The sequence below is a fragment of the Centroberyx affinis genome, unplaced genomic scaffold, assembly GCF_046629955.1.
Source record: "Centroberyx affinis isolate AG114_WGS23_722 - 3 ecotype Tasmania unplaced genomic scaffold, CSIRO-AGI_Caff_v1 ptg002685l_1, whole genome shotgun sequence".
NCBI lineage: Eukaryota > Metazoa > Chordata > Actinopteri > Beryciformes > Berycidae > Centroberyx > Centroberyx affinis.
In genome coordinates, this window is record NW_027280867.1 from 150,892 (window position 1) to 173,574 (window position 22,683).

Consider the following 22,683-nt stretch of genomic DNA (forward strand, 5'->3'; position numbering starts at 1 on the left):
TTTTATTTGGAATAGACTTTCTTTCAGTACAGTACAAAACTTACAGTAGTTTAAGATCGGATTACACAAATGCATAATTACATTATGGTACATTTAAAAAGGCTCTGCAGTTATTTAAAGCGATATCAGACCATTTACAGGGGTGGGGAGGTTAACAAAGCAGATAGTCAAATTGAAGGGAACACAAACACAGTGCAATAGGAAAACTTCAAAAGGAAAACATCTAAACACAAAATACCACAAAACTAGAGTAACAATAACATTTTCTTTTCTGAAGCATGGTTATGAATTGAGTAGAAATACAATAGCTTTCACTTTGTTGTCATTAAGACTAATGTGGAAAGTAGGCTGGGGTATAGAGAGAGTAGCAAACAGTATTGGTACCACATGCACCAGGTTTGAAAGCAGATTACCACTGTCCAGTGTAGCACATCAAAGAAAATCTACCCAAACCCTCAACTTGTGAAGGGGAGAGAGGGCTGAACCTTGTAAATGGTTAATTTGCTCCTCAACTGATGTAGAATTGATGACTGATTTAAATCCCTGTTCAGAAGTGGCCAGTCACGGATTGGGGCTCCAAGCATTTTTACTAACCTTTTGAAAACATTTCACTTTGTCACATATCATGAGGTCAACAAAAGGGCAGTGGGTTTACATGTAGGGAAACTTGGACACATTTTATGTCACAATTACAGCTATTTCTTTGGCTGTTAGCATTACCAACATTTTTCTTTTGAATGATCTACGGTCGACTAAGTATTTCATGGTCCTAAAAATGAAAACAAATTGGTTCTGGCTAAGATCAGTGTGATTATTGGTGGTTTTAGTCTACTCTATGGCTGGGTTAGTGGGGAGAATTTTCAAAGATGGCCAAAATATATATTTAAAGCCTTTTGTAATGTGTGATAATTATGCTACATGATGAATTAAACAAATTCAATTCAGCAAAAGTTTAACAATTGAAAGACAACGCTTTCAACTGTTGTGTAGGAAAGACTGTAGAGAAGACCGCAGGCAAAAGGCACAAAAGCAAAATTTACTGCACAAAAGTCACACCAACAGGAGAAATATCGCACCTGGGCCTTTTTCAATAAAAGTTGTAGCCTAAATCAGAATGCACACAGTGAAGTAGTGTGTAAAAAGTACTTGATTTATCAAAGCCTTTTTTACCCATGCAATCTGACATTTTCATGACAAGTTCAGTGATTTGCAATCACAACTTTGGTGTCTAGGACATAATTTACATAAAAGTCACTTTGTAAATGTTCTCTAGATGACGCTGCAGATCAAGAAAACCTCTACATTTCAATAGTCTGTACCAAATGTTGCGTGCTCCATTTACACATCAAGTTCTCTCTCAACTTGACCTAACAGTCAACACATTGCTGCTAATAAGGCATAATGTTTAGATCAGTGAATGAAACAATACCTTTTGGGAAGCAAATTCAGTTATAACCTAGCTTGTTTGGGTCTGTATGTCAACATGGAGGTGACAAGATCTCCATGGTGCTTTATGCCTCCATGTAACATTTTCCCTCATAACAAATCTCACATTTACAAAGTAGATAAATGTCTGCCAAAGCCAATTTTCCAATCACCCATCAAACAAAATGCATCACTTGTGAACTCTTAACGTCATTCTTGAAACAAAGAGGTAATATTTGAGGTAAACATTTTTATCACATTTATTTTGAAAGGGGCAACCTTGAACTGTCTTCCTTTAAATTTCTTCTCCACAAAGTTTTGAGATAACCCATGGAGAAATCATACCGCATTTACAAATGACAAGATTCTATTACAAGAGCAGTGAAAATTGTTCAGAAATTTGACCCTACATCTGATTCCTCTTAAAAGTCAAATAGTCCTAAACCTAAAAAAAAAATAACTGATTCAAATTTTTCAGTTTTTCCACTCAAATAAGGAAAAGTGCTCATTAGTACCGAGTAGTGGTTCTTTGGCTCAGTTGTAGGGGAACCGCATTTAGTGCTATATAGAACCACCTTCATGGTGCTATATAGAATAATCTGAGAACCAAGTACTTTTTTTTATTCCTCTTCATAGAAACCATTTAAGTAATATTTAGACAGTATATTGGATACTTTCAGTACATTGAGATCATTAGTATGAAAAAAGGTGGGATTTCCATATAGAACCCACTGAGGAATCATTCAGAACACTAAAATGACAAACAGTGAAGAACCATTTACAGCCACAAATGGTTAAATGGTTTCCATTCAGCCCACAAAGAACCTCTGAAGAACCATGCTTCTTAAGACTGCAGATGAAAGGATCTAAACAAGTAGGAAGTAAGATTTCACCAAGTCTAATAAACATATTGGGAAGGTCATGAAGTTCGTGCTTTTTGTGCTACAGTTTCTGGCCAAAATATGATTGGGGCTGAAGTCAGCTGATGATTCTGATTATTTGCTAATACAGTAAGAATGATTTATTCTCAATGTCTGTAACCAATTAACATCTCCAGGATCTCAGTATCATTCTCTTGAAGCAGTATGAAGTACATGGGTGGGGTAAATGACATATAAACAGGGGCTGATTTATCAATACAACTTCAGATAATTATGTCCTCGAGTCTCAAGGCTGGCATGAGTGACCTAAGCTCTTCTTTCTTACCAACTTTCATTTTGAACTTTATGGGGAAATGAATAGGGAGAAGACACCCAAAGCTCTGTGGTAGGATAATGCTGGCTCGAAACTGACTCAAAACTAAGACCCTTTTTTACCCTTTTATTTGTATTAAACAACCAAACCCTGTCATCCAGACTAAATCATGCAGGTTTGTTGCCTGCTGGACAATATGACCAGGAAATAATACAATTTTTGGACATTCATCATTTCATTTTATCTATCCAAAAATGTGAATTAATGACTAAATCAAAGTCTAGCACCGGGTTAATCAGAAGTCATCTATTCATTTCACACTGTACCTTAAGTTGAAATTTAATTTGAAATTCATACAAGAGGCTGCGTTCTGGTCTTGATTGTGCATCCTCAAACAATGGTATCAAGCAGCTAGTGGAGCTGATGGTTTACAAACTTTTCTTTCTTAATGTGCTCAATGGGTATGTAGTCAAATATTAACTAAGAGTGACTACGGTAACTTCCATTTTTCTATTATGTTTTGACATGTAAACAAACAGATAGCCAGAATCAAGAGCTGACAGTCTTTACTTCATCTTCATGTCTCTCCTGACATAAATTTCAAATGTTTTGTGCAGTGTCACCAGGATGTGTTCATTTAGTCACAATTTAAGTATTACTGATTTTTAAAAGAACCAATTTCACTCAACTGTCCCACAACTTTCACCACTGACTTGTGACTTCATTGAACTGAAACACTTATCTCAATTTGAATTTAACCGGTGAGGAGTGGACTGTGGTCAACTGCCACACAGCACTGAACTCATTCATGCCATAGCAGCAGGTGTCAAATCCCATGCACCTATAGTCTTTGATAAATGAGCAAAAGTGCTTGGTTCCCAACCAATTAATTTAAATCAACCCCAGGGTGAACAGGCCTTGAAAAATAGCAATTGTGCAAAACCCAAACCTAGGGACTTAACAGGATTATCTGGAATATAACTTGAGTACTTTGTCTTTGACTATTTGAATCTCATGATCTCCAACATGATTAAACCACCCATAAAAATATGCTGTCAAGAGACATGACAGTTGGTAGTTCATGTCCTACAGACTAGTCAACGAGGTCAGGGTGAAGAAAGGCACAATAATTACACCAAAATCATTTTTAAATATAGCATAAATAGAATAGTTTTGGTTTGCTGTTTCATATAGTTATGTAAGGGGAGATCTTGAGGACCTTCAAAAATCTCAAACACCCTAACCTCTTAAGTAATCTCTAAAATAGTGGCAGTGATACTCCTACTCCTTTCTTAGTGAGAAAAACATGCCATCTCTTTTTCTCACATTTTCAGAGAAATGTGCAGGTCGTAAATGTGTTCTATAAAATAGTTTAATATAATCATTGTATTCTGGCAGGTATCAGTGCAACAAAAGCCGTCATAGAAAAGAAAAACAAATATTTAATACACCATCCCACACCACATTCACACAGATAAAAGCCTTCATTTTTCACTTTACTTACCTTCACTTCCAATAAAACGTGGGGTCTCTATCACTCACACACACACTGACACACACACTCAAATCTGTCAACCTCACCCCCGACACAAACAAAAAGTGCATTCCTAATTTGAGGACACCCCCTCAAATACATCTATTTGACTTAGACCTGGTTTTCTGAGTTTGGTCTGCACCACACCTAGCATTATAAAACACAATCTATTGTACAGCATCAACCCCAAGCTCTCAAACCTTTGTAGAACTTAAGGTGTGTTAGGGAATGAATTTGAAAAAAGTGCTTTTCAAACTAGTCATTAAAACGACCCTAATGGTTCAATTCAATGCAAGCCTATCAAAGTGCAGACTGGCAACATTTCATGTTAAGCTGTTTTTACGTTATCTCAGTTAAAGTGCAGAAGAGGGAAACTTGTCAGGTCGCCGGCATAAATCACATTTGTATAACATTTTGTGCACCAGGTTTGAATCCCGGATTAGATAGCAAGGCACTTCTGAAGATGAAAAAGTGCATTGACTCATCATACTTTAGAATACAATTAATTTGAAAGTGCTTTTTAAAACTGATTCATTGTTCAAAGTGCATTAAAAATTACAAGGACTTCCTTTTTAATTTTAGAATGATAGATATGAGCTTTCCTATCATGCATATCTGGAGTAAAGTGTTGCATACCAACTGTACCAGTGCCTGTCTGAAATATTCATATACAATCAGTTTCATTATTTCACTGCCCCAATGATTGTACTGTGCAGACCAAACCCAGCCAGGTCTTTGTCTCAGTGTAAGAATAGCTCTAGGTGAAGCAGGTAGTCCAACCCTTTCTTATCCTCAGTCGAGGATGTGCTCTCCGCGGACGATGTGTGAAGAAAATTCATAGCGGTCCTGGCTGCGGTGGCCACAGATGTTACACTCGAAAGGCTGGCGAAAGCCGTGGCAACCCATGTGGATTGTGAACATGACATGGTCCAGGAAAAGCACACGGCAATGCTCACATCGGAAAGAACGCACAGCTCGCCCCTCTCCGTCTACAACCCGAAAAGCCTCCCTGGAGGTGGAGGAGGGCACCGTAGGTGAGCCAGGGGTTGGAGCAAGGGCAGAAGGTGGGGGAGCCGAGTGGCCTCCCTCCTCCCTTTCCCCATCCCTGTCTTTGGCATGGCTGGGGCTGTGTCTTTCCCTACTCCTGTGGTGCAGTAGGGGAGGAGGTGGTGGGTTGTGGTTGTTGGAGTGGAGGGGGTGATGGTGGTTGTTATTGTTACTGTGGAGGGACAGAGTTGGAGCGGTACTGTTGCACGGCTCATCTGGCATGCTCTCTGTGTCCGTGGAGTCCTGGCAACCATTGCTAGGTGAGGGCGCGTGACTTCGGCCTGCAGGCAGGTCCTCATGACCCTCTGCTGCCTCCCTTCCCCCTACACCAGCAGCCCCTAGCCCAGCTCCGGCCCCTGTACAGTCCAGCCTCGGGCCCAGAGGAGCTATTGGGGTGCGAGCGGAGCTGACGTCCGGCCTGAGCTCCGATAAACACGAGGGGTGAGTGGTAGGAAGGCGCAGTGGTCGCAGTGTGTCTGATGCCCCTCCTCCTCCATTACCTGGTGCGCCCACGTATTCTCCTCCCAGACCAGTAAAATGTGGCGGTTCAAGGTCCCCAGGGTGCATCTCCCCATCTTTTTCTAAACCAGCACTGATCTCGTAAGGTGCGTCTGCCAGGCTGAGGCGCATGTGCTTCTGTCCTGCAGCAAAGAAACATAGTTTTAGGATATTGGACTAGAGTCGGCGTAAGTCGATGACAGACTACAGTGTTTACGATACAATGTTAATATTTGGGAGGCCCGCCCAGGTAAATTAACAGGCCACAAGGGTTGGGCGATAGTGTACGACTAGTGATGCCTCAGTGTTCTACTGAACGACTCAGAAGGTCTTTTGTTCCAGCAGCGGTCAGATTTTTTAATGAACATTCCTAGATGTGGTCTAGTTCCATAGCACCTTTCAGCTGTTAATTATGTCTCAAATGGCTTTTTATGGTGTTAACTATTTGTTGTGTACTGTGAAGTGCAATGTCTATTTTGTTTGTTGTCTGTATGAGTTGACTTGGTGGCAAATGAGTTTCCCCATTGGGGATTAATAAAGCTGTCTAATCTAGTCTAATCTAATCTACATTCTCCTGTCAATCAATCATCATCACGTATATTGCCGATTCCTGAGGCATTCCTCCACGTAAGGGGACAAAGGCAGATAAACACATAAACACACACAGTGTGCGTGGAGTAGATGTGATGACTTGTACCGTAGCTTTTAAATTGGCAAAGGAAGAGACATTTTTATATTTTAAATTATAGGCTAGTGTAACTCCTTCAGTCACACAAAGTGAAAGAAAGAAAGTATCAGTTGGCGGTGCATTCCCAGTAGGAAGCAGTAGTACAAGACACTCAAATGGGACAAATCCACCTGGAAAATGTTGGCTGTTTAACCACTAAAGACATTTTAAATGAGCTCAAGTCTAATTTTTGTCCCTGTGTGTAGGCTACTTACACATTTGATGATTCATATCATTAACACAGAAATTCTAATTACCATTATGACCATTCAAAACGTGTTGTCTATGACATCTAGTAAGCATTTGGCACAATGAAAAGAGTTTGATCTGGAGGGAGAAAAGTTAGACGCAGGCTGTGCCATCTGGATTAAAAATACTTCAAGAACACTGGCTAAATTATGCCGATGTTGTCTATAAAAAGGTCTATGAGGACTTTATATTGTATGCGTGATCTGTGATATGTCTGCCCTGAGCCTGTATTCACTATTGTACAAAGAGCCACTGTATACAGCAAATAACACCGGGCTCTTTGGAGAGAACCACTCCTGCCTTGGCTATGTGCAACTGAAAACAGTTGAGTGTCTTGAATTGGTTTCAATGTTGGCTTGCAGCTACAGCAAATCAAACAGCTTGGAAAACATAAAAACAGAGAGCTAGTGGTCATGTCAGAGGAAAAAGATCAGTCCTATTATGCATGGTAGTTGAATCAAGCAAAACACCTGGTTGACTGGTGGTTTCTCCATCTCCTCAACCCTTCCACATTGAAATCAAGTGCTCACCTACAAATTTTTGTGGTGTGGACCTCTTGCGTTTGGTGATGCTGTTGGCGAGCCGATCAATAAATGCCATCTTGTCTGAGGAAGGTTGCAATAGAGAGTCTGGTATGAACTCTAGCTCCCTCATCTCCTCTCCTGCAGAGGACATGAACAAATTCTAAGGTTATTTTTCAAAATTACGTATAACAGCATTTAACTTAAGTGTTTAAGTTTTATGTTAGTCTTCAGAATCTGAATCATCTTTTGGATATGGAAAGTGACTATAAGTCAGGCTCAGAGATTCTGTGCAGCACAACATTAACTTCTTTCGGAGGCAAAGAGGACTACATATATATATATACTGTATGCTATTACAGTCTCTTATGAGATGGATATTGCACAATACCATGTTGTAATTTAGATTACTGCCTCAAGTGGGAACATGGTTGCTTTTTGTTGACATCCATCTCCGTGGCTGTCATAACACACTCTACCTGGATTTTGACCACTGGTTGGCTGCTGTGCCTCCAGGCTCTGTAAGTAGCTGTGGCAGCGTTCACGGTGCTCCTCCAGGGTGCTCTGCTGCTTGTAACTACGGCCACAGTAACTACACTTATAGGGCTTCCCTACAGTTGGAGAGGACACTGGGGACAGAGAGGGAAGACTGTATTATTATTAAGAAGTCTAGAGTCAAAACATGATCTCTGAGAACTAATTTTGGCCACAATCACACACAAAAAGTTTGCTTAAGAAAATATGCCAAATGTGTGGCAAGGGTCATATTCTTCTGGTATTCTAAAACATACAGGCCTGAAAGTGAGTTTTGAAAGCAAGAAATCTCAACACCTGGCAAGGTAATCGTTAAGTCATTGGTGGTATTGATCAACAACCCTATGTTATTTTGGACTATGGGACAGACAAATCTTAATTATTGCATCTTTAAGTTACAAGCAAATAGAACACTATACAGTCTCAGCCTGTATGAAATTAGATTATATAATATATATGTTGAAAATATGAATATATAGCCGATACTGTGACCTGATACACAATAAAACCTTTATAGATCTATTAGTTTCATAGAGAAACTCAGACAAACTTTGGATTACCACAGTGGATGGACATCACGACCGAGCTAGTTGCTATAAGAATCTTGCTGTAAATAAACATAACAGCAGGATTTGGGATCTTTACACTACTCTTGGACTGTTGCATGACTTATCAAAACATAAAACCTAATCAAGTTTTTAAAAGATTCTTATTACGATTGGGTTTGAGTTTGTATTGTCATTATGGAAACTGTTACACCAATGCTTGCCTTCACCTTCCTTCCAGCCTGCCTAAGCTTCATCCCCTGAACTGCTAACTCCGCTAACACTAATAAGCAGACTATGCATGTTCACGACAGAGAAAAGGTAAGCAAATCATAGACTCCAATTGTTAACGAAAACCAACAATAGGGTATCGAAAATGCATACTGTTGCTAACATTTGAATGACAGTTTACTCAAACATTAGCTTAAAGCTACTAATAAACTGCCAAGTAAGTAGTATCGGCACCTAACACCACAAATCAACTAACATTTTCATTCCATATCCAAGGGTTGAATGCCCACAGGAAAGCTTGTCTCTGTTGAAGGCACACAAGCATTTAATTGGATACGTTCATAAACATCCAACAATATGTTGCGTTTTATAAAATTGCCCTGTCAAGTGTAAACTATTTACATTTGACACCTTAATCACATGCACCTCCTGTTGTCAGTTTTTTATTTCTTGTTCTTATACTTGACTACAACTAAAATTTGTTATATTTCTGTGTGCAATACACAAGAGATTTTCCATGACAACCCAACGTTTTCGAGAACATCTTGCTAATTTTCTCATTCTACATGACTTTTTCATGACTGGAAAACTGATCTATAAAATTCCAGGTTTTGTGGGAGCCCTGAAGGTGAAATGAGTCAATGAGTAAACAAAAGCTGATTATTAATAATGATACTAAAGCAAGTCCAACTGTGCATTTCTTTCACTGGTATTTGTAAATATCTGCAAGTCTGAGAATCCCTCTCACCCGAATGAGTGCGAAGGTGGCCAGTAAGAGCATCTCGTCTACGACAGGCATAGCTGCAGAAGGGACATTTAAAGGGCTTCTCCCCTGAGTGCAGCTTAATGTGGCGAAGCAGGTTACCCTTCTGAGTGAAGGAGGCGCCGCACTGATTACACTGGAATGGCCGTTCACCTGTGGGTAGATCAAACCTATTAACTTAAAACCTCTCACTGAATCTGTATGCCTGGTGCATTGCCTCCCAACAGATCCATCTGGTAACTTGCAAGTAGAGCTGGGTATCAAAAATGATATCAATCAGCTGATACAGACTTTTTTTTGCCAACCACAGAGGCTTGTGAATCCCAGAATTCACAAGCTATCTCCACTATTATACCAGCCAATTCAATGTAAATAATACCAAATGATCCGAAAATCAACTGATTAGGGTCTGTTTCCCTGTAGAACAAGCACATTGTTTGTACAAATGATGTACACAAAATAATGTACTCTATTGAATAGTGAAAGGTTGTTTTCATTCAACAAAGAAAAAGTGCCGTTTTACAATCAGTACCAGTAAATGTCCAAAGATACCAGCCCTACTTGCAAATCATCATGAGAAAAACGTACACTGTTCAAAAGAAAGAAATTCTTGGTGATTAACTGGGTCGACCACAAAACAGGGCATAATCATCAATAAATCTACCAATGTTGCTAATTTTATGGATGCGTTGAAAATTTTCAACTTCACCAACGTCCCCACTCTGTCAAGGTCTGCCTGAAGTTGTATTTCATGAGCTAAATGAATGTTCATATTTTTAAACATATGAATTTCCATGCTTAAACCTGTTCACTTACCTAAGTTTAAGTTTTCAATTATTTAGATTTGGATTATATGAGGTAGAATTCTTTTGCTTTCTTAACCAATTGTCCCTCCAAAATGTTTACGATGGGCGAGTATCTTTTGCGGCAACTTTGCTTACAACATAAAAAGCCAAAAGAGAATTCTAGTAACTTTTTGGCTCAAGGTGAGACCCATCGCGCTCAGTCCTGCTGCTATAGCTCTGGTAAAGGACAGCTGTACTGCTGGCCATCACGACCATTGCGACAATACACCAATCCGGGGTCTATCCTTATGTCAACAATGAAATATGTCAAACAAATGCAGAAAAGTTGTGTACGAGGCATAAACAAAATTGTTATCCTAATTACTTGGCAAATCCCTGTTAGCCGTACTTTACCAAATATGTTTAACAAACACCAAACTAAACTTGTTATGTTTTCCAACTAGGGAAGGATTAATCAAATTAAATTCATCAGTCACCTGTGTGGCTGCGTTTGTGCACCATGAGAACATTAGGTCCAATGCAGATCATTCCACAGATGTCACACTTCAGCTTCCCATTTGGCAGCCTCGTGGCTCCTGTTGGCATGGTCTCAGGACTGGTAAGCTCCCTGTAGCCTCCGACAGCCTCACTTCCCTGCTCTGGACCCCCCTCGTCTACCCGCTCCCCTCTTTCATCCTCGGTACCACGACCTGGTTCCTCATCACTGTACAGCTCCACTTTAATGGAGTTGGCTAGAGAGGCAGAAGAGCAAAAATAAAAAAAAGCCTTAAATGAGATATTCTCAAGACCAAAAGACGGAAAAAAGACTAAGAGATACAAAAGAGTTAGCAAAAGGGTGTCTATGTGTGTGTGTCATATGTTTGGAGAATGTTGTCATGACATGGAAAGCATGGAAAGCATGTAAAGCTCTCAAAAAAATGTGGTCATAACATTTAAATCCAATATAATTTAAATATTTAAGTAATATATCCTGTATATATTTTGTGCACCTAAAATATATTACTTTTGCAACCTGGTCTTTTCCAGACAGGTCAAAGTTGGATGATGATGCCAAATTCACAATTCTGCTTGAACACATGGACATAACACAATAACTGTGAGAAGTAGCTCATTGATAACAAATTGGGAGACTGTGTCGGACACACAGTGAAGATGTAAATTGTGAAATACATGAGCTTTTGGGTTTTTATGAAGCATAACAGTCATAGTTTTTTGAGATTCAAACTTAATTTCACACCAACCACTGAGGGAGCGACTAGGAGAGGTCTGCTGGCTGTTGGGGGTGCTCACTGTTGGACCTCCAAGGGCCCCAGTAAACTCCCTCTCCATTGACGAGTCTCCACTAGCTGCAGCCCAAAAGAAAACAAAAGGAAATTCTGACTGTCATTTCAATGAGATGCCAACCTTTAAAGGTCAGTATATCAGTGACAATATAAAGTACTGAGTCCGCCTTATGGAGTCGTACCTGATATGTAAGACCGGCCATTGCAGTCATCAACATCCATACTCAGTCAAGCTGAATATTGAAATAGCACAATTATTTCATACAAGGAAGTAGAAAACTGAAGTATTTCTCTCACTCACTCACTCAGTCACTCACTCATTCATTCACTCACACACCACCGAATATTACAGGAAAACACAGGTCCAATTTGACATCAGATTATGAAATGAAAAACCATGATAGACCATGTAAAAGCTAACACATGACTAGATTTGAGCCATCTAGCGAGCTAAATTAAACATTGTAGGTCCTTTTTCACAGTTGATGAACTAATTTACCAGTCAGCTGTAAGTAACGTTAACAACTTAACTTTCACTGAACACGAAAAAATAGACAATGCTAACAGCTGGTGTTAACGTTAGCCAACTAGCGTTAACTTGCCGGTGCAATTAAAGTAAGGTCGTGATTTTTAAACTGCACCATTATTTGGCTAACAGTTAGCTAACAGTGAACGTTAGCCCCTAGCGCTAACATTAGCTAGATGTGGTCGATAGCTGATTAATGATACCAGAAAATAGCAGCTAGCGCCAACTTCAACCTTAGCAGCCGCAGATCAGCTGGCTCAGGGTTACTTTCAGGTTGGCTAATGACAACATTGGTAAACTAGGCTAACGGAACGTTGAAACGTTAACTAGGACTCGAGGCTCAGCTGACAAATAAAGATAAGCATGGACTGTGGACCATGATGGATAAATATACCGTTAACGTTCCCAGCGTTTATTTAATAATGGCGTTGAGCTAATGTTATTAATGTTGCTGGTCGGCCTTTATGGCTAACGTTATGCTAGCTTAGCAAGTGATGGAAAGTAACGTTAGCCAGGTTAGCTAACGTTAACACTAACGTTAAAACAGTTTGACGCCCCCAACAGCTTACACTAACAGCATGGAACAAAGTTACAGCTAAGTCATTTGAGCAGTGACGCAAGGTAGCTAACATTGACTCGTAACGTTAACTAGCTAACTAACGCTATACTGTACATTCAGTCTCAGTACATCGTTTTATTTAGCAGAAGAAACTAGCGTTAACTATCTTAGCTAGCTAGCCGCCACAAGCAATGTTTCCTAAACGGTTGCTATGGCACCCATCGCCTCCCAAAATGCTATGGCTAACCAGCTACGTAACTGGTTAACGTTAGCTAGCTAGCTCTCTCTCGCCGATATATTTGAGCTGACTTCAACAACTTATTGGAGCTAAGCACTTGTGGAAACATTTCCTAACATGTCCGGTTCTCCCGGTAAGCTTCATATTACCTGTCCCTGTCACGGCCGTTTCAATGAAGTTATTGTTTTTTTCATCTGCTTGTTTTCCCTTACGACGGCAGCATCTCCCGGCAGCGTTTACTTCGACCTCCAAACAATTTCCGGTCCGGTTAGACCCCACGGTACCCAACTTAAATTAAAGCCCGTTATCAGGTTTAAGTACACAAATCAGCATCAGCAACATTATCATTGATTCAGCCAATAATTGCTTAACACGCGCGCGCGCGCGCGCACACACACACACACACACACACACACACACACACACACACACACACCAACATGCAATAGTGAAGCCATTTCCCCCCAAATTCTTTATACGAGATTTGTTGAAACTGATAAAAGCAATGGAACTCACATCCTTTTTACTTTCAAATGTTGCAAGTTGGCAGCAGGCAACTTAGGACACGTTTCAGTAAAAATAAGAATATTTAAAGTTGCACATAAACTAATGCTCATATAGCCTACTACTTGAATTTTATTGTAGCCTAAATAATATGCAATCAATTTCTAAAATTTTAGTTCACATCCTGTGGTGTGCTTTTCCTGGGCAATGTGGTATCATGAGTGGGATACCTGTGATAGTTTTTAGGTTCCAGTCCGATTAGAGTAGGGAGGTACATAAACAACATTAGCAGTGAAAAATGGCACAGGGATCCAAGAGGGACGGAGAGGCCTGCATGGGGTTGCTTCCGACAGTATGCCAGGATCCAGGAGGTGCCAAGAGTAATTGCAGAGCACCACTATGAGCTCAACGGCCTCCATTGCCATCCCATCCAGACCGTTTGAGTGACTGCTTCTGTGAATGTGTGTTCCTGCAGAATACATGGACCGAGTTTGAGTTAAGGCTCTGCAAGATGTCTGAGCATGGAGCCCCTGTCACTGCTGGCAGTTGAGTTGCTGGCGTTGGTGTGAATGCCCCTGCTGCTGTTGGTGGTACCTCCAATACAGACCTGCTATCATCAACAGATCTTAAAACCTAAACGAGAAACAAGATGAAACAATGGTAAATATTGCCAGTTTAGGAAATGGGTTGACCAGGTCTTATGTCTATGTTCCAAGAAAACGCCAGATCATGTTTTTCAATGGTAACATTGTTAAAGATGGTCCTACAGTATATGAGTTCATGTAAGAAGTAGAACGTAGCGGCCAGGGTCCAGAGGACACAAGTGGATTTCCAACTCCCCTTGCTGCTGGGGTCTACCCTGAAGGAAGTGAGGTTGTGTATGAGTGGGGCATTTTGATCATCAGATAGAGATCAGCAAGAGCTTTCCAAGGATCTAGCCTACAATACTCCAAAATATCACAACAAGCCCATGATAATTTATCTTATTTTCAAAAGGATAACAGTGCACAACTTGGCAACACAACTGTCAATACAATGTTTACCACTTTCTCCATGTGCTCTCCTCCATCACAGATTCAGGGAAATTTATTCCTCTTCCTAAAACTATGATCACATGATTCATTTTCCGTATGGTTGCCTAGAAACAAGGGGTGGCTCATGTTACCCACAGGCTCAATTTACACCTTTCTCCCATATAAGCCTGAAAAAGCTTGTACTTCCTCCCTTATGTGATATTAGTGCCAAAGACTGCATTTTTTCTACAGTTTTCTACATTTCTAAGTAATAATAAATGCTAAAAATCTAACTTATTCAGAACCCTAAAAAGCTTCAAGATATCTAGGAAAAAAATAATAATATCAGGGCAAATCAACTTGAAGGCTCCAAATTTTCTCCAGATATCACAGATAAATTACATGTAGATGATATCTGGACAGATGAAACCTTATAATGTCATCTAATAAAATCCTTTTGATTCTTATAACATACATATATTTTGATGGGGCAGCATGATTGCTCAGTGGTAGAAGGACCTGAGTTTGTATGTTGGCCCCGGTCCTTTCTGTGTGGAGTTTGTTCTCCCCGTGTTTGCGTGGGTTTCCTCCAGGTGCTCTGGTTTCCTCCCACAGTCCAAAGACATTCAGTTCAGGTGGATTGGAGACTCTATGATGTATGAATGTGAGTGGGAGTGACTGTCTCTATCTGTGTTAGCCTTGTGATGGACCTTTCTGCCCAAAGTATGCTGGGACAGGCTCCAGTAGTGCTGTAGTACTCGGGACCAGTCTCGAAACCACATTTTAGGGGTTGTGGTTTTGTCTCGGAATTGATGCCATCTTTACTTGGCCTTGACTTGGTCTTGGACTTGGATTGGATCTAACAACATAAAGATGAGTGAAATAATTTGTTCAACAGGAGAAATGTTTTGAAAAGCAATAAAGCTCTGATGTTTAACAAAAGAAAATACTTTTCTACTGTACAAGCATTTTCATGCAATGCATTATATAAATTGACAATTCCTCAAAAACTCTATGATCTTATTTTGTGCCACTTTGCTCACTTTAATCAGGGTGCCTGGTTGTATGATCAGCTGTGTGTGTGTGTGTGTGTGTGTGTGTGTGTGTGTATGAGAGTGAGAGAGAAACAGAAGCAGAGATAGAGATGCACATCTACTATAAGAAGATAAATATATTTGACATAACCATCAAAACTACCCCTTCATGAAAGATATCAAACCACTCTTCTATTCTTGAACACCCAATAGCACACATACTAAATGGGTATTAATGCCAACCCTGATGGAAAAACACTAAAAGGTAAAGGTAAGAAAGGTATGTTAGAGCTCTAAATATCCTTCAGTTCCCCTAACCTTCAGCCAGGTTTGATTAGGAGAAATCAATTATGTGCATGAATAAATATTTATCTCCCTTCTTTATTTCATTCTTCCTTATTATCCATATTAAAAAATGTGCTGTAACCTATGTCAACGTCATATTTAAGTTTTTGTTCATAAAGTAGGCCTATAAGTCCTCAATTTATAGTCTACTGTCACTAAGATCTAAGCTGAGTGTTTTGGGCTTTATCAATTAAAATACACCTCTGTTTAAAATGAACCTATTCAACTCAGTAGGCTAACACTTGAGGGCAATGCCCTATATCAACCCGAAGTGGGATGCAGACACCAGGGTCCTTGAAGGGTGCAGGGAGTCCCCAGCAAAATGACATACAAATTAAATGTTTCAATTTGTACTTTTATTTCATTCATTAGATGTTATCACAATAAGATAGCCTAATGTATGGGGATAACTATAATAACATATAGCCTATATATATTTAACATTTAACATATATTTAACATTTCATTCTCCCCACCTACACTAAAGACAATTATATAATTCTGTATCAAGTCATCTAACAACAAATCTTCTCTTCCTTGGGGCACAATTTTATCAAATGGGGGTCGTGCCTATCTATTTAGATCTTCGACATGAAAAGATTTGGGAACTCCAGCCCTAAATAAATCAAAATCCACATAAAGAACTGAAAACTGCCATCTGCCCCGAGTAGGGTATAGCTGCAGCCCGGAGTACCTCCAAATAGGTGGGTGCTAACTCCAAGTGGGAGGTGCTTAGCTCCAAATGGGAGGGCTGACGACAACAGGAACAGCCTTAGCTGAAGGAAAGTGGATGCTACGATGGAAGTGAGTATGGCTTATCACAAAGATTTGCTTGAGTCGAACAGTTTTCAGATGTAGCCTATTTAACACCAAATGTAACATCAACGACGAACATAGAGTTTATGTTAAATCGGGACAGCCCTGATTTGACAATGCCCTTTTTAATAATTAGATTTAGTTTTGATTGCTTTAAAATATTTTAAACGGATGACATCCGCCATCATCACTGTATAGGCAATAATGGCAGTGAACTACACCTGTAATATTTCTTAATTATAAACTGCTATGCATTGACTATGTCCTGCCAGGCCTATATATTGTGAACCAATCCGGAGTGGGTTATTCTTATTCCCACATCACCGTACAATTTTGTGACAACTTGAAACCTAGTTTCTCGCTATTGATCGTGCTTGTAGCCTACTGTATAGAAATCATGAGAAAGCATGCACTGCAGACTAAAACACCAAATAAAATGTCACCGAAATTCCTTCTTTGACATTATCATTTCCTTTACAACTATATCAAACCTGGGTCAGATGACTCATCCATCACACCAATTGTTAATTCCAGTGCACAGATTATTAATATGAGAATATGGACGTGTTAAACCAGGTGCACGTGTTGCCACATAATATTTTTTTCCTACGTGACCCATGGGGGTTCTGTATTTTTTTGTTTTTACAGTCACACATTACCATTAAAAAAAGAGGGAGGTCAACCCACACTGGACCAACATCCATGTAGAAAATTTGGCCTTCATCATTGCCCTTTATGTAGGACAGAGGTGTTCAAACCATCTGATTTGAGTGTAGCAACTCTGAGCAACTGAGTTAACAAACTCTATTTGTGGCCAAATGGAGTTTTGCTAATTATAGAAAGCTTTGGCCATTATTGATAAAATAATGATAAATGAACAAAGTGGATGAAATAAATGAAGCCTCAAAACCTGAACTCTGGTGTTGACTCTTGTCATTTTGTCTTGTAACTCTGCTTGCTAAAAACCTAATGACATCTGTATTGGCTTGTGTATATGCACAGGCTTCTGTTTGTTTATCAGTTGATACTGGTTAATACTGGGGAGACAGGATGGGTGGATAGAAACTTTTTGTTTTCAATATATTGTGGTTTCTTTCAGTCTGTTAATTACATCAATCAATAATAATACAAAACTTTTAAAATAATAATAATAATAATAATAATAATAATAATAATAATAATAACGCTGTGTGTTATTGTTGTTAGTGTGTGTGTGTTAGTGTTGTCTTATCATTAAATGGTCTCAAATTTATCTGTAAATAGATGATGGATATAGGCACGCCAGGGGCTTTTCACTGGAGTTGGTGGGGGATAACTACGAACGTGGCAACCCTGTCACTGGTCCGTCCCACTTGGAGGTCACGTCCCGCCCATTTGGAGGCGCTCCAGGCTGCAGCTATACATACTTGTCTGCCCCCGCCTAAAAAGTTCATAAATTTGAGGTTTAATCCAGGAGTAATTTTGAGCTTCTGGGATACAAACGGATGCTGCAGGGGAATCACGTCCTTTCCGTGCCTCTCAGAACCTCCTTGCTCCATGCACGTTACTCCTCCAAGTTTATTTGTTTATAGGAAATATTTGTACAAGAAAGGTCAGACAAAGAGCAGTAAAAGACACTTTGGGATGCAGCAAGAGTGACCTCTACTGTACAAAGTGGCAAAGACTGCACTGACGTATTAGCTGGTTTTACGACGGTGTGCTTACACAATGACAGTTTCCGTCAGTGTGACTTGCGAAGCGTAACTGCGGTGAACAAGCCTTTTTCGTTTCCAATTTCAGTACAAACAGCTATTTTATCATTTGAAACTAATGATCGATGTCGATTAATATATTAGGATCAGTAAGATACTAGTTGTTGAAAGAAGTACAAGTTGTACTTATTTTAGTTCAACTGTGAAGTAGCAACTCGAGGCCCAGTGGAGTGAGCTCGAGCGGCGGCTCTGAAAAGTTTGTTGTTGTCACGTGACGTGAGACGAATGTGGCGATAAAGTTTGTTTTGATACTAAAACTAGGTGGCGTACTAAATTAGATAAATCAATTAAACTCCGTTTTCACCACAATGCCTCAACCAAAATGCCGAAAGATTGCTGTGATAGGTTACAGGTCTGTAGGTGAGTGATGCACACGAGCTCGCGCTTAGCTAACGTTAGTTAGCTAGCTGGCTAACAGGCTAACGCCCAGGCTTTGTTTTCCTCTTGAATGTATCAGAATGACAACAGTAACGCTAGCTTACCTTTGTTCATTTTTCTTTGTTTTGCATGTGTTTGCTGAGCAACTGCTAGCTAAACAGCACTCAAATTAAGCTTATCGTGGTGGTTAGCTCTAGCCATATGTCACTAAATCAACCTGTTCTGTGGAAATAAAGTTGGATAGCTGCTCTCAAACGGTGGTATGCCAGGCACACTGTCAGGTGGTGTATGCCTTGAAATGTTTACAGAAATATGTCCAACATAAACAATACGTGATCTACAGATGTAAGGAGATCAGTCTATAGCCATACTTGCCCCCTCCAGGTCAACAACACCAGTCTTTTTTATGTTTTACAATTTCTCCTTGTACGACCATGTCATTTTTGACATGTCAAAGTAAATGATAATTGAATGTGTTATAATTCTGTGGCCTGTGTAAGTGTGCCACCATATGAGTAAGGCTGAATGCCCTTAGCAATGAGTCAACATCGTGGCATATTTGTATAGGAGTTGAAGTTATGTGTTGTAGAGGACCATTACCAGTAAGCAAGAGACTGTTTTACATCGTTGGAATGAATGTTGGCAAGACAGTCATATCATGTTCTTTTTCCCTGCACAGGAAAGTCATCTCTTACAATACAGTTTGTGGAAGGACAGTTTGTTGACTCCTATGATCCCACCATTGAAAACAGTGAGTGTCATTTATATGTTTGAAAGATGTTGTAGGTTGGAGGAAATCACAAATGTGCTAAACGTAAAGAAATCTTATGCATAACGAGTCCATTCCCCTCCCCAGCTTTCAACAAAATGGTCTCTGTCAATGGGCAAGACTTCAATCTTCAGCTGGTTGATACAGCTGGACAAGTAAGTTGTTTAGCCAACAACATAACTGATACAAACACCTTTCAGTGAGAAATTCACGGACCAAATTGAAAATTAAGAACTTCTTTTATAGCAACACAGACACTTTCTTTTTCACATTCTGACAGATCATAATTTATTTGACAAGCACTGTTTGTATTGTGACAAGTAGATTCTGAGTGACCAGTTATAAGTTTCCAGTGAAACTGAATGAACTGATTATCTAAAATATATTCTGTTACACTTTTTACCTTATTTGATCAGTATACATCAGCCCATTGAGAGTGTAATAGCTATCCTCTCTATCTGTAGGACGAGTACTCAATTTTTCCACAGTCCCACTCAGTGGACATCCATGGTTACGTCCTAGTCTATTCAGTGACCTCCATGAAAAGGTGAGTGGATGGTTGTGTTCATTGGTCATATTCTTATGAATAATGTCACCTATTTTATCAAATTCCCATCAACAGGCTAGGTGAGTGATCTGGGAAAGCAGACTGACCCTCTATTAGATCTATATTTAAAGGTACTTTGATGTCGCTGTCTATCTCTCTCTCCAGTTTTGAAGTTGTGCAAGCTCTACATGACAAGCTGCTAGATATGGTTGGAAAGATACAGTAAGTTTACTTTGATCATTACATTTTGATGGCTCCAAAATTGTGTTTCTGTTTTTGTTTGTCCAAGTGAAATGTTTTTCAACCAGGATGTTTTCTTTTTAGGGTTCCAACTGTTCTTGTCGGGAACAAAAAAGATCTCCACATGGAAAGGTAATGATGATGATGGAAAGGCTCGGGAATATTCGATTCATGTGTTTTCATTGTCATATACAATTATTTCTTACACTTAAAACATGATTTAAACACCCAATAAAGTGACTTTAAAGACTTTAACATTTTTATGGTAAGAGTACACAGAGTTGTCTTGGCAGTTAGAGGTACATACCACACACTTGCCTCTCTCTCCCATCCTTTCTGTCACTGTCCACTATAGGGCATTTTCTTTTATAATTTTTGGTGTCCATTTCAATTTTTCCCCAGGGTGATCAAGCCAGAGGAGGGAAAGAAACTGGCCGATTCCTGGGGAGCTGCATTCATGGAGTCTTCAGCCAAGGAGAATGAGGTAAAAATGGATATCTGTTTGCGTACCTGCTCATCAGCACAGTCCATTTATTGTATTCTGACACAGGCCCGCACTTTCCTGATAATGTTCTTACAACACAGACTGCAGTGGAGGTTTTCAAGCGAATCATTTTGGAGATGGAGAAGGCTGATGGAAATGTACCCTCGGAGGAGAAGAAGTGCGCTGTGATGTAAAAGCGTCTCCAGGACATCAGTAAGCTCATTTGCTGAAGACAGGAGGCACAACCTCACCAGCTCGCCAATCCTGACCTCCCCGGCACCAAGGCGCTGGAGTGGCACTTTGCTATTCCATTGTGATACCAGATTTATTTACGTTGGCAGCCAATTGCCCAGACAGCTGATAAACTAGCCCACTAATTCTAATTCTATGGAGAAGTTTCTAGAGCAAGATTAACCTTAGTCTTAGACAAAAGAGCACCTTCAATGAAGAATTTCCTTCGAAATTGAGGTGTAGTCTAGGACTGGGCATAATCTATATCTTGACTTCAACCAAATGCACAGAAAACAAAATAAGATTGCCAAATATATTAGTCCCAATTCATTGTAATGAAATAGATCCATGAGTGTATGGTAATAACAACTAGTCGTATGCCCGAAGTTGTAGACATGATTGGCTTATGTCGCATAACTCGTTGACTAGTTGAGTTAATGAGGGCTGATTTAAAGCCTTTTTAAGGACTTCTGTATTTTTCAGCAAATCTTTGACAATGATGGAGAGCCACAGTTCACATTGCTTTAAATGTGGTGTTGAAGCATCACTATTATTCACAAATGGTGGATTTCCTAGAACATCCTAGAAGGAGATTTCTTTCACATAAGAAATTTCACTGTAATGTCACATTTTTTTTCACTGTAATTTTTAACAACTCATCTTCAGGTGCCTTTCACCTATGAACTGTAAGCTTTGTCTTTGACAGAGAAATCCATTTGTATATTCCATGACACATTTTGATTTTTAAGCTCTTCCGCCAGGCAGAGTGGTCCTCTCTCCCTTCCTTTCTACAGTTTACTTGTTCTCTAATTGACTGTAATAAAGCTGTTACTATCTGATGGACAACCCTCCTCTGAAAGAAACTTAGTGTAGAGTGGAACAGATCATTGATATTTACAAGTTATGGCCTTTTGATACAATATAAATAGAATCTTAGAAACTGGTTTAATAGTATTGGTTATGAGTGATACAGGTTTGCTTTTCCCCTGAATATTTTGAGTAGAGTATGTGCATACAAGTACATAATTATGAACAATGTTGAGTTGCAGTTTTTAATTACATTTTAACACTGCAGAAGACTTAAATAGCTAATGAGGGCTACTGAGTTAGCTTTGTAATTTTGGACTTATGGATTTGATTTCATGTTTGATGCAGGCTTGATAAACCAAGCCAGGATGGCATGCAGCCCAGTTAATTCATATTGTTGAATTGAAATGAACACTGTCAGACATTTGAGGCCCTCAATGACCTGTTTTTCTTAGCCGGCGTAGCCTTACACAGATGATAGACTATGGATTTTATTCCCATAACTCTCATGTTCTACCCCTAGTGGTCATTTGTTATTTAGACTTTTTTTTATTAAGTGCTTCTCTAAGTAGTTGATTGATGGGTGATCGATGATGGTCGAAGAGAAGCTGGTGATGCTGTGTCTTGTGCCTTATAGTTCTTCAAATCCCTTCCTCATCTGCTTCCCTTCATGACTCAAGGTGCTCTTAAAGGGTTTTTTTCCTTCTGTTGACTTGATCCCATGGGGAAACCTGGTGTTGTGCACCTGAACACCAATATCCCCACGTTGGTCAACGTTAATTCAGAAATCTTGCTGTAAACAGTTTTGTATATAAATAAATCCTTTACTCATTTGATGTGTTGTATTGTTTACTGCATTTGGGCTGCATTATGGGAAGGATTGACACATGAATTAAGTATAGACATGGACTTAAAAGACTTAGTGGAATAAAGCATGAACCCAAACATAATTGGGTGCGTTTTAAAACACTGTTACAACAATGTATATGCTGAGTTGTGGACCATTTCCCAAAACCCCTGCTCTATCTCTGACATGGCTCTCTCCCCATGCTGCAATGTAGGTCACCGATTTATGGGACTTAGC

At 39.6% G+C, this 22,683-nt stretch overlaps 2 protein-coding genes across 2 annotated transcripts; one reads left to right on the forward strand and one right to left on the reverse strand.

The window, feature by feature from the left end:
• Positions 1 to 39: 39 nt before the first annotated feature.
• LOC139657434 (zinc finger protein Eos-like) lies at positions 40 to 12,927 on the reverse strand. The gene is made up of 8 exons (XM_071535268.1): positions 12,830 to 12,927; positions 11,540 to 11,590; positions 11,316 to 11,420; positions 10,551 to 10,805; positions 9,254 to 9,421; positions 7,675 to 7,824; positions 7,205 to 7,336; positions 40 to 5,841 (listed from the first exon to the last, which is right to left on the reverse strand). The coding sequence occupies exons 2-8, from the start codon at positions 11,577 to 11,579 to the stop codon at positions 4,946 to 4,948; spliced, it is 1,746 nt and encodes a 581-aa protein (XP_071391369.1). The 5' UTR covers positions 11,580 to 11,590; positions 12,830 to 12,927; the 3' UTR covers positions 40 to 4,945.
• A 5,159-nt stretch (positions 12,928 to 18,086) lies between these two features.
• rhebl1 (Ras homolog, mTORC1 binding like 1) lies at positions 18,087 to 22,435 on the forward strand. The gene is made up of 8 exons (XM_071535273.1): positions 18,087 to 18,503; positions 19,201 to 19,272; positions 19,378 to 19,445; positions 19,755 to 19,837; positions 20,003 to 20,059; positions 20,162 to 20,209; positions 20,480 to 20,561; positions 20,663 to 22,435. The coding sequence occupies exons 1-8, from the start codon at positions 18,452 to 18,454 to the stop codon at positions 20,753 to 20,755; spliced, it is 555 nt and encodes a 184-aa protein (XP_071391374.1). The 5' UTR covers positions 18,087 to 18,451; the 3' UTR covers positions 20,756 to 22,435.
• The last annotated feature ends 248 nt before the right edge of the window (positions 22,436 to 22,683 follow it).